Source organism: Strongylocentrotus purpuratus, unplaced genomic scaffold (assembly GCF_000002235.5).
Source record: "Strongylocentrotus purpuratus isolate Spur 01 unplaced genomic scaffold, Spur_5.0 spur5_scaffold_16, whole genome shotgun sequence".
Taxonomy (NCBI): Eukaryota; Metazoa; Echinodermata; class Echinoidea; order Camarodonta; family Strongylocentrotidae; genus Strongylocentrotus; species Strongylocentrotus purpuratus.
The window spans coordinates 20,073,878-20,086,837 of record NW_022145601.1 but is presented as its reverse complement, the minus strand read 5'-3'; the positions used below and the strand labels follow the sequence as shown (position 1 = coordinate 20,086,837).

Here is a 12,960-nt window from a genome sequence, read left to right as displayed (position 1 = left end):
TAAAAAGAATGTTTCGTATGATTATACAATGGATGGAAATACTAAGCTACAGCTTATAGAACATACAAATACTCTCTCAGACACTTTTTTTTTACGATAGTTTTTTTTTTTTTATTGATTCCAAACAATACAAATTAGTTTTTAAAAATAAGGTACATTTTTTTTTTCCTTGACATAATTCAAAACATTTACATTACATACATTGTACAATTGATGAAAACAAAAATGAAATCAGTTGTATCATAAAACAAATAACCCCATCCAACCAAACACACTACTACTACTACCCCCCCCCCCCCCCGATCCCCCTTCCCATCATGCGACACACTGTTCCTAGCCCCCTCAGAATACCCCAAATTGGAGCGACAGATAAAACCGAAACAATCTATTTCAAACATTTAAAACAAAATCATTTAAACGAGGCTACAATAGTCCAGTGTAAAGAAGTTCATGGAAACTTTACTTGTTCCCACTTCTGTAAATGTAAGGCCAATTTACCTGCCCTCCCTGCAATATTCTTTTCTTCTTCCCTAAATTCTAACAGTTCTTTTTTAAACTCCCCCAAAGACAATATTACGGACTTTCCCCTGCATCTATATATCCAATATTTCAATGCAAAAATAATTGTATTAAACGTTTTTATTCGTGGGGAGATACCAGACAACCCTAAATGAATATTTATCCAGTCGATAGACCTTAATTCCCTTAGCTCAAACTTAGCTATTACATTTTGCCATAATAATTGAACATGTACACACTCCCAGAACAAATGTAAATATGTTTCTATCTTTCGCTTACAAAATGAGCACAAGTTATCTACAACAAAGCCGAATCTGAATATACACATACACACACACGCACACACGCACACACACACATACGCACACGCACACACGCGCACACACACGCGCGCGCACACACACACAGAGCAAACGCACTGATGAGTATGTCCTTAGTGGTCAAAAAGCATTTAGGAATAAGAAATTACTAAGATGCAAAGAAAAACTATGTCAATCTTTCAAGTAGGTACGTTTTAGATACCTTCAAGAAATAAACCCAATGAAATTTCAATAACCATGTCTAATCCTACTGTATTATGTTATGAAAACGGTATTCGAACAACCTTCATAAGGAATATAATGTACAAACATTGTCCATGACTTGATCGAAAGTCAATGTGATCGTGTTGTATCGACAATTCAAAAGGAAAGCGCTGTTTAAAAAAAAAGGTATCCATGTGTGAAGCCGGAAAAACTCAGTGATTCAACAATGCCAGAATCCTCCATGAAATAAAGCTGTATTTAAATCAATAATTAAACGGGGCTTATATGACACCATACCGCTTAAAAAATGCAATGCCCACAAATCTTCAGTAAATATAATAATCCAACGATATCTCCTAATTACAGTCAAAATAATTTATTGGAAAAGAACGGAGTTATGTTACGATATGTGAGCTCATTTTATAGAAACATGATACATTAATACATTGCAAGTATAGAAAAACTATCATCACAAAGCTGAAAAGTACTCTGCAAATGTACAGGATTTTAGGAGTCGGTTGATCACTTCGATCTGGAATTGTAACTTGATGATGTATGAATAGAGGTTTCCTAGCGGGTCGTTTTTCGTACGATGCCGACCCGACGTAGTCGTTGGGGAAGTGGACCATTGGTAGTATTTGCGTTGGTCCTTAGTCCTTGCCCTTGTCCGGCACAGAGTTGGACTTTTCCTCAAGTGGAATATCGTCCAAAGGTAGAACCACCTACGGATGAAAAAATTATGATGGTATGAAAAACATTACTGGAACATTGAATGATCTACTTTTGCCTCGATTCAAAGTGGATGGATAAGTCAACACCACACTCCACCCCCCCCCCCCCTCCCCCCCAAAAAAAAAATGAGGAAAAAAAGAGAAAAGAAAAGCAAACCATCTCTATCTGATTCATTAAATACTAATAATGTTATGATGATTCAGTCCAATTGATTCGGGATAGCCACATGTTAGTATGTTCACCCTTGTAGCCGATCCTGCATCTTGTACCACTCACCATTGATAGGTGATCATTAATACACCTGAATCGAGAAAGGGAAATGTGGACAAAACACCTTGACGTTTCCGACCGGGATACACAAATCGTACAGGGACCACTAAAGGGATCTGGGGGGTGTTTCATAAAGCTGTTCGTAAAGTTACGCATGACTTTACGAACGACTTGTATATGAAAAGCCAAATGGGATGCTCAATAATTATTGATTATTATTTATTAAGTTGAACTGTGCAGATGTAGATTAACATTCTTATTATAACAACCATTTTTAATGCAAAGTATATTTTTTGCCACAATTTGATTGAGGTTATTGGAAATATCAGAAAAAAACTTTGGACATCCTATCTGGCACTTCATATACAAGTCGTTCGTAAAGTCATGCGTAACTTTACGAACTCTTTATGAAACACCCCCCCCCCCCCCCCCTGTTAACTTTGTCTCAGATTCTGAAACAAAATCCTGGATTAAGCTCATGCTGCAATGATAATTATAAACCTTCAGGTTTTCATAATACTACAGTCTATTGGGGAAATGAGTATGGTAAAACCGGTCACTCAAAGATGTTTAAATTTTTGAGGCACTTCTTGATCATTTTGAAGCGCGATTTTTTTTTTAGGGCTTCAATATTACACCATATCACAGACACTGATAACACGTAGGGCCGTGCATCTCAAATTTAACATTGTTAATTGATGCCTTTATTAAAACAAGGATCTAACCCGAGGACTCACATTAAGAGTAAGCGTAAATAGCCTTTACCTATATACCGCTGTTTATTTAACTGTTTATTTTATCCTTTTTGAGACAGTCATTCCACATGTTGGGGTTTGGCTCCCTAACATTCAAATCAGAGCCCTACAAATATACTAGATGTATGATTAGACGGTGGAAATTTAATTTAACACGCATTGTGACCACTTTTTTAAGCATGACCATAATGTGTTTGATGCCAGGAATTTAAAAAGAAAAATAAGTTGAAGGATCCTGAAAATGGCAACACGTCGAGAGGTTCAAAGTCGTTATTTATTGTTTCCAGAGAAATTACATTTTTCAGGAAAATTTAGCAATTAAAGAAAAAGATTATTGTTATTGGTACCAATTCCTGGCCTGAAAGGGTTATGATTATTAAAAGTCATCGATAATTGTTACACCCTTACCTCCTGCTCCGTGCCATAATCATTCATGATCGTCATACTTCCAGGCTTGACGGCTTCAGGATCCAAAGAACCGCTTGTGTCGTCGTTATAATGTATCGTCTGCGATTTGGTCACCACTGACGTCGACGTCCGATGTAGACGTCGGTACTGCCAACATGTCAACCCCACAATGATGATTGCAATTATTGGCACCGTTACGCCAACTGCTATCTTCCAAGGCTCTGAAGGGGGATTACAAGAAGTAATGTTACTCTCATTCTCTTATTTTTTTTCTCATTATCTACATCTCCCGCTCCTCATACTGCTCCTCCTCCTGCGCTCCCCCTCTCTCTCTCTCTCTCTCTCTCCCTCTCTCTCTCTCTCTCTCTCTCTCTCTTTCACACTCTCTCTATCCCACACACACACACACATAAAAACTCACACAAACACCATACACACTTTTTCTTCAACTAACATCCTTCCCTGCTCAGGCCTTCCCAATTCCCCCCTTCTATCTCTCTCTCTCTCTCTCTCTCTCTCTATTTCTCTCTCTATCTCTCTTTCTATCTCCTCCCGCCATCCACAATTACTCTGGGGTTATTTTACATGTTGAAACAATTGTCATAGTTGAAGGAGAACAAAATTCCAGTTAAATGTGGTTATTCCACGTATCCCCGCACCACCAACTTTTATTTCTCAAAATCTTCTTCAAAAGTAATAACACATACTGAATGGGCGGATCCGGAGATTTCGTTTTCATTTGTTCACCGTCGATCATTATCATCAACAACATTACCATCATCACCATCACCATTTTCTGTAATAATTTGGTATCATCTACCCCCCCCCCCCCTTTCCCCCGGCCTATCATGCTATCAAGCAATCGCTTATTGTAATAGCCATTTTCTTCGGCAGCTTTCTAAATGAATAATTATTGGCTTTGTGTTATCAATCAAATTTTGCTGTAATGTCTTCGTTTATTATTTTATACATATTCAGAAAAATTGTTGTATTTTATTTATGTTTTAGTGCTGAAATGTAATTTGATATATATTTTGCGGAAGAAAATAAATTCAATTCAATTCGATTCATTTTATTTATTTTTCCCCGGGAATTAGGCTCTCTATTTTTTATTTTTCAGTGAGTTTTTAGAAATTGCCCTACCCATTTTAGTTATAAATATTATTTTTTTTTATTTCAGAATTTTTACTGGGGATCGGACCCCTTTTTATATGAATCCCGGGTCCGCTTTTGCTTAGGCATAATATTATACATTTCTTTTAAATCAGGAATTTTACTCTTTTTTCTTCTAAAAAGATTACAATTATTAGGGTACAAACCTACGCCTGGTTCCTCTGGCTCCTCAGTAGTTCGGGGATCAGTAGGATGGGGCTCGGTCAGGTGGGGTTCGGTTGGTTGGGGTTCGGTCGCTACAACGATGAAAAAATATATATTCGAAATTATATTATTAGTCTATGACTGTCAATCGTGTAAGAACAGTAGATTGTTTAAGAGTCTAATATATATGATGCCACTTCGTTTACCACTATACTACAGTGGCTATTGAATCAGTGGCGGATCTAGGGGGCCCAGGGGGCACGTGCCCCCCCCCCGGCCAAAAAAAAAATTAGTGCTCACTTTTCATGGTAGTTGGGCTCAAGCCGGGGTAACAATATGCAGTGCCCTCGGGAAGAAAAGTTTTACGAATGATGAGGTTCCTCTGGGTTAAAACTAAAAAAATATATTATTAACGCTATCTATATCATTATCATTATAATTGTTATTATCATTATTATTATTATTAGCATTATCATTATTATTATTAGCATTATCATTCCCAAATACTAACACTCCATGCATTCTCGTCCCGGCAATGATTTGGGAATTCCGACATCATCAAATCCTTCACGGCACTCGCAGGTGTATCCATCTTCTCCTTGGTCTGTGCAGATTGCATTCTCAGGGTCGCAATCGTCCATCTTTCTATTGCATTCGTCCAAAGCTGGATAGACACGAAATTCAAAATGACATGAATACAACTGATGAATAAGAGTGCTGGATTACTCAAGGTTTTCCGAAGGTTTATTATGCCGAAGGTTCATAATTCTGAAAATGGATTTGGGTTCAACATTACGAAGTATTGTTATTCCATTAACGGAATTTGAATTAAACTTGAATTGAATTTATTCACCACTTTCATAAAAACATACAAAGGCAAAGAATACATAGAATACAATAGTATTCCGAAAATTTCATTTTCGGAATTACGAACCGTGGAGTTCGTAATCATGAAGCCTTTTTCATTCAGAGAATATGAACACTTCTTCATTTAAGGAAAATGAAACCTATTTCATTTCTGGAATTTTGAACCCCATTTCATTTCCTGAGTCATGAACTATTTTTCATTTTCGTAATCATCAACCTTCGGAACTGTGAACCTTCGGAAAACGACGCTTTAGAATTACAAATCTTCGGGAGAAACGAATCTTCGGAATTACAACTTATGGGAAACAACATGTAGCCGTGATGGTGACTATTAACAATAACTAAGAGACGGTGATCTTCTATGTTGGAAAACCCACTAGGCCTACATCGTTATGATGATACACTATCCGGCATGGTTTTAGCACATTTGTTTGTTTGTTTTTTTTGTTTGTTTTTTTTTTTGGGGGGGGGGGGTTCTGGGTTTTTGCTTAATTTGTTAGCAACTGGCAAATTAGGACTCATACATGTAGATATTGCTCACTGTGGTTTACTTTCAAATCGCCGCAGTAGAATCAACCTATTCAAGATAAGGAAAGAAGTCTTACGTGCAACAACGAGGGACGAATCATCGAATTCATAGGCTCCAGTAAACGAACCGTTGGGATTCTGCAGCTCTTGCTGCACCGTTGTATTGACAGTCGACGCACTTTGTGTTGAGTTTTCAGCAAACGTCAATACGTAGTTTACAATTATGCTGCCGTTACTGAATTCAAGTACCCGACAGTCTTTGTACTCCGTATCATTTTTGTATATTTCTTCAAACTAAATATAAAAGAGAAAATTTACAAATCTATCATTGGTTAATTTTTTTACTGGGGATAATTTACCCTAAAATAATTTAAGGAATCACTAGCCTTGTGTGGTCCTCATCAATGAAAGAAGAAACAATGAGTAAAAATCGCAACTTTGGGCAATATTATAGCCTAACTTGAATAACATTTAGCCCCCTGATGATCATCATTTACTACAATTGTTCTACAATCAACATCTGTAGGGCAGTTTACTACCCAAGAGTTGGTTGGGAGAAGCTTACCGGTAACTTAATGAATTGGGAAATTTTAACTCTTTTAAAAAATATTTAAAGCGACTCATTTCATGAAGCTGGATATTGAAAGTGTATTAATCACCGGAAATTGTTTTGACCTGGATGTTAGGAGTTTTGTGTCGCTATACCGTATTAAAAATATGTGTGTCGAATATTGCTTCTACAAAATATATATCTCATGTCCCTAATTGCATATACACAATTTATTGGCTTACTACGTTCCATCGGGTATTCGCGTCTTCAGGTTAATACACGAACTTTCGTGAATAATCAAGCTCTAATTCCCGAAGGGTCAGGCCGGTGTAACGTTTGTGAAATACACCCCTCTTATCGCCAAACTGCTGGGTCCAGGTTAAACAACTTTTTCTGATACAAGATGAATGATCGGAAGAGTTTGTAAAAAGGCCAGCAATCGACCTTTCTTCATTCTCTTATTGTATGTGCTTGTTTTCACAAAATATCTTATAACTCAACAACGTGAAGTAGCCGAATTTTCTTTAATATGACGTTATGCTTTCACAAAAGTTGGTGTAGCCTAACAACCCGACGCGATGCAGTGACCCGATGAAACGAAGTAGGCCCAATTTACTACTTGTTTATTATGTTGTGTTCCCTGAAATACATATATAAACTTACAGGAGGGGCACAGATAGCATCAAACAAGTTGATTGATGTTTAAAAGAAATATAACCTTGATAGTAGGTAAACTCAAGAGGAAAGCACATAAGTTAGAGAAGTAGACTTGTGAAAACTTGAATGAAATCGGACGAAAAGCTCGAAAGTTATGAATTTTTGAAAGTTGGCTCTTCGAATGGGCTGAATCGGTTATGTCTCTTTCATGTAGTGTTGGACAACTTTCCCATTTTTTGCAACACACAAAATGACTTTAATTTCAATTTTTGGAAATATATGACTCAGGGGGACTGTTCTCTTATACTATGCTACCCACAATATACTTTCAATAGTGCCCCAAGGCAGAGGGCAGTTGGGGAAAAAACAAAAATTAAAGATATTTTTGTGCACAACAAACACGAGAGTTATCCACGACTTCGTCACAATCCGCTGGCCAAACTGCCAAATTGAGATTCACATAGACATAGTGATCTCATAGCTCAAGAATTCATAACTTTCTCATTATTGGTCCAATTTATTTCAAACTTTTGCCATTCTGTTTATCTTATTTTTCTGCCTTCTGGATCTTCTTTTAAATCGAACTTTCAAAAACGCTTCTGAGCATTATTATTCCAAACCTAACACTATAAATGAACTTTTCTGCAATTACAGGTTTTAGAAATGTAGAAATTGCTTGAATATTCCTGTGTTATGATCACATTCTTTTTTTTAATTTTAAGTGGGGCAGGGTATGATGCTTGTAAATTGATGACAAATCCATAATTACCGGTTCACAAACATCAATTTCAAGCTTTTTAAATTCCGGACTTGATGGATCTTCCAATTCAACGTTGTATTCTGCGTTTGTGTTGTTGACTTTAGTGATTGTAATGGTCACATCAAAACTCTCGGGTTCTGGGAAAGAAAAGGTTATAATATTGATTATAATAATCATGATAATAATCTTAATAATATTTTGTTGATAAATACTAATATTACTATTATTATTATTATCATAGTTTATTACAAAATGTATGATCATAATCTGTGAGTCACAACAAAGTTTTCTCCATCCTCTTAGAAATGGGCTTCCCAAAACATCTCGTCACATTAATCCAATCTCTCTATGTAAACCAAAGAGCCAGAATCCGATGGGATGGTGAACATACTGAAGAGTTTGAGATAGGAAAATGTGCAAGACAGGGCTGTATCCTATCACCATACCTCTTCGTCACATACACAGAAAGTGGGATGAGGGAAGCAGATGTTGCGCATTATGGCATTAAATTTGGTGGCAAAAACATCTCGAACCTCAGATATGCCGACGACACAGCACTTATCGAATCTTCCAAAGGTGTAATTGAAAGTCTCACTCATGCAGTAAATGATGCCGGCAAGAAACTCAACTTGCATTTAAATGTTAAAAAGACTAAACTCCTAGTTGCTGGGAAAACCTCAGATACCGATTGTAACATCCAGATCGACGGGGAAACAGTCAAGGATGTGGAAAGCTTCAAATACCTTGGATCAACAAAGAACAGCGATGCCAGCTGTACCAGTGACCTAAATATAAGAATAGCCATAGCAAAGAAGAAAATGGTTGACCTGCATGTACTTTGGAATGACAGGAACATCTCAACCGGTCAGAAAATAAAACTGGTCAAAACCCGGTTTGGAGTGCTTTGCTTTATGGTGCTGTAAGCTGGACACTGCTCAAAGCCGATGAAAATCGCATCATGGCAGCAGAAATGTGGTTCTGGAGGAAAATGCTAAAGAGTAGCTGGAAGGACGAAAGAACTAACCTCAGTGTTCTACAAGAACTAAACACAGAAAGAGATCTCCTTGGAAAAGTGGCCCGGCTCAAAATGGGTTACTTTGGACACATTCTGCGTGGCAGTGGGAGCTCCTTAGCAGCACAAATAATAGAAAGCCAAGTAGAAGGAAAAAGAAAAAGAGGCAGACAGAGAAAGCAGTGGTTTGATAACATCAAAGAATGGACAGGTCTCACATATACAGAAGCCAAAAGATTAGCACAGGACAGAAACAAATGGAGAAAGACAACACGAAGATGTGCAGTTGTGGTCGCCAATCGCCAGCAACTGACGGTGGCAGCCAGGTAGCCAGGTAGGTATAATCATAATATCATAACGACAATATATGTTATATTATTACGTTTATTACTAAATGCCTTTCTGGTCCAATCCATATCAAATTATAGTTGAACGTCTGTATACGTTTACAAAGGAATTTAGACAGTACCGTTTTGGGGGTTATCAAGAAATATCTGATATTTTAACAAATTTAAGAGGCAAAAGATAAAAAATGTTATAATTTTAGGAGGAAAACTGTTTTACGTGATTTTGTACTCCATTTAGCAGATATGGAGAAGAACACACTCTTTCTCTTGCATTTATCGAAATATTTATTTTTTATTAATAATTAAGATTAAATGGTTATGGTATTTCGAGACCTGCCTCTTATTCTTGATTCCACTCTAGAGTGTCACATTGTTTGGTTACTTTAAGTGTGACAAAAGTTGACTTTGGCAGTTCAGTGTTTGATACATCAATTGACGAAAGCTAGTAAAGGGTTAATAGTCAGTGGCAAATCAAGATCATCTGGCCGAGGGATGGGGAAGCACAAGTCCAAAAAAATGATGTGACAAGCGATAGGGGGGCACAAGTCCCAAAAAACATGTGACAAGCGAAACATAAAGGGGGACAGGGAGAAAGAAACAAAAGGATATCAGCATATGATTCTTAATTATTTTCTTGCTCTTTGTCCTCTTTTGGCCTGGGCGGAGGGGTGGGGAGGGGGCACGTACCCTCATCTCCCGACACTACCTGGATTCACGACTAGTACTGTACCTTTGCACGGGTTTTCTGGGTCCTCTTCATCTTCGTAGTAGTCTGGTCTGCATTCGCAGTTGTTCTCTGCATTACACACCTGGGTTGATTTACATTCCCCTCCGCACGGCACTACCAAGAGAGAATATAAAGAAGTTTTAAGGTCGTGCATCATAATACTCTGGCAACAATTGATCTGCGATCCATATTCTAGAGTAACTTAATACCTAAGCCTTTTGCTATTTAATATTGTTTGCTTGTATTTTGTGGAGGGGGAGGGTATGCTGGCAAATGAATCGTATCCATACAAAGTGTTGTAAGAAAGATTCCTAGGACAAGGCATTATCATGATGTTCAGCGCGGTACTATGTGCACGACTTACATGGAGTAATAGGCGGTTTTTCTGTTTCTGGTAACGTCGCAGGTGTTGTTAGTTCCATCGTTGTCACGTCTAGATTATCAGTCGTTAGGACAGGTTCGGACGTTGATCCTGGTGATGCCGGGATATTTGTCGTCATTTCTGTTGTAACTGTGAAAGCGAGCAAGTTACATTAAAAGAAGAACAATTAGTTGTCATTCATTATAACTCAGAACTACTTAGTGAACTTTTAAAAACGCAAGTTAGACATGAATTTAAGTAATTCTAGCGTTATGAGTTTTGCCCCAAGTATTATTTATATAGAAAGAGCTAGCCTGAACCAAATGAAAAACATGTAGGCATAAATATAATTATTAGTAATATTAGTAGCACAATAAATTATTATTGTTATTATTATTACTATTATTATTGTTATTAGGATTAGTATCATTATTATCAAGCTTGCAATTTATAAGGTGTATATGCCCAATCCGTTTAGAGGTAAATCCTTCAATATTCATTCAATTTGGATGACTTCCAAAGCGATGTTATGTTTTATGTCAACTGGCAATACAGAAACCTAGAAAAAAGTAAAACGTAATATCAAGATGTATCTTTCTTAATTAAGCCTTCATGCCTTGATCTTTTCCTTTTGTCTCCCCTATTTTATGTTATCACTCTGTTAATTTGTTATTTACATTGTAGTCAAACTCTATATGAAATGTTGTTAAAATGATAAAAAGTAATTAAATGCCTCGTACAATGAAAATAGAAAACAACATCATTATTATCAATGTTATTCATCTCAGTCTTCATCATCTTCTTCTTCTTCTTCTAGCTAGCTTTCGTCTTTGAGGAGGAATGTTGCCAGAACGTGTGCTAGTAATCAGAGTATACATTAAGCACTCATTATTCATGACTCTAGGCACCTTACTAATAACATATTACATGTGTTATGATAATAATACGCATATATAATGTACGATTAATTTGATCTTATCTCCGATGTAGATTGAAGCAAATTTCATTCATTCATAACATCAATAATACCATGTAGCATCATTTTCCCAAGGGCCATAACAGAAAATCGTATACTGAGAAGTGATGATTTTGTTAAAACCAAGATGCAATTATTAAACTAAATGTCGATACATTGATTGTATTAAAAATGGCTCACAAATAAAGTTATTTGGGAATTATGACAAAAATAGATTCATAGCATTTCCTTTGATCTAAGCTATAATTTTAAGAAAAAAATACTATCACGATAATGGTGTAGTAAAAGCCTTTATGGGAGCCTTACTTGGAATCATCAGGTCATCGCGTCGGGTGGTCGCATTACACGACCTTTCATGAAACGACGGCGGAAGATAACGCGACCTTTCATAGATTTGCCGTAAGGATTCTACAAAGTGTCGGGTAAATTGGACCAGACCACATGTAGATGAGAGGAATTATTATTCAAAAATTACCCCCGACATTTCGTGAATAAACTAATAAAGATGCATGTTTTCATAAGAGGTCGGTTAACGCGACCACCCGACCCGACGCGATGACCCGATGATCGAAGCAAACCTCCTCTTGGGCGAAGAGCTCTTCCTAATATACTGCTTCAATCTGATAAACGACTTTGCATGTCCTTACCATTTTCACAATTATTTCCATTAAACCCGTCAGGGCATAGGCATTCGTATGAGTCAATTTTGTCCACGCACGTTGCTCCATTTCGGCACATATGATTTGAACAGTCGTCAATATCTATTAGTCAAAATAAAGGTTGAGAATATCCTGACGTTGCATATCAAACAGAGAAGGGTTAACAATTTGTTGACGTTGCATGTTAAAAAAGTGGTAAAATGAAAACCCCCAAATCGATATTTTCACGAAATGTTTGTTGCTACGGCAGGCAGCCAGTGAATTCGTTTAGTCATATGAAAGGGCAGAATATGAACTTTTTGGAAACGTGATTTTCTCTTTGAAATTCAGATACCGTTCGCCAAATAACTTTTTGGTTTCCTCTCTTCAAATTGTTATTAATCACTCATGAAATATGCATCATATGAGTTGCATCAACTGAAAGAAGAGGATCTAAGCTTTACAATTAGGCCTATGTGTCATTTATTGATTATAATTGTGATTAAGTTAATGATGAAACATCGATAGTTCTCGGTTTCGTTTATTCTTGGACGCAATGTATATATGTAATATGAGAAATATTCAAGTACGATAAAGACCCAATGAAGACATCTTACCCATGCACGTTGGGATTCCAGGTGGGTACCACGACCCGTCGTTACATGTGCTCGTGCCGTCATCAGATGGTGTGCGGTTTTTTGGACCTTCGTATCCATCTAAACATCTGTATGTTATTACATCACCGTCCCTATAGTGGAGTGGGTTGGTCTCATTCATCACTGGGTCGTCGGCAATATCGTAGTAAAGGCCTAACCCTAGCTCGTCAAGGTTTACTGGACAGTATGCTTGGATGAAAAAGAATGCAGAAACCTTTCTTAATGACTGTTCCTCATAGAGCCTACGGGTTGGAAGGTAATCGACCAACGCATATACACTATTACCACAAATATACTCCGCGATCATTCTGTACTTTACCGTGCACAATCTCCGCACGAGGCATCATTTTGATTGC

At 37.2% G+C, this 12,960-nt stretch overlaps 1 protein-coding gene across 1 annotated transcript; it reads right to left on the bottom strand.

The window, feature by feature from the left end:
- Positions 1-929: 929 nt before the first annotated feature.
- Positions 930-12,783, bottom strand: LOC754056 (neurogenic locus notch homolog protein 1). Its single transcript, XM_030987002.1, has 10 exons — positions 12,566-12,783; positions 11,958-12,071; positions 10,338-10,484; positions 9,977-10,087; positions 7,897-8,024; positions 5,998-6,214; positions 5,037-5,189; positions 4,528-4,617; positions 3,209-3,429; positions 930-1,765 (listed from the first exon to the last, which is right to left on the bottom strand). The coding sequence occupies exons 1-10, from the start codon at positions 12,723-12,725 to the stop codon at positions 1,694-1,696; spliced, it is 1,413 nt and encodes a 470-aa protein (XP_030842862.1). The 5' UTR covers positions 12,726-12,783; the 3' UTR covers positions 930-1,693.
- Between the last annotated feature and the right edge of the window lie 177 nt (positions 12,784-12,960).

Excerpts from the sequence above, each read along its gene's own strand:
- LOC754056 (XM_030987002.1), bottom strand. The coding sequence starts at position 12,725 with ATGAATGAGACCAACCCACTCCACTATAGGGACGGTGATGTAATAACA. Across the intron at positions 10,088-10,337 it reads AAAACCGCCTATTACTCCAT|TGCCGTGCGGAGGGGAATGT; the intron begins GTAAGTCGTGCA and ends CTCTCTTGGTAG. Across the intron at positions 1,766-3,208 it reads ATTATGGCACGGAGCAGGAG|GTGGTTCTACCTTTGGACGA; the intron begins GTAAGGGTGTAA and ends TTTCATCCGTAG.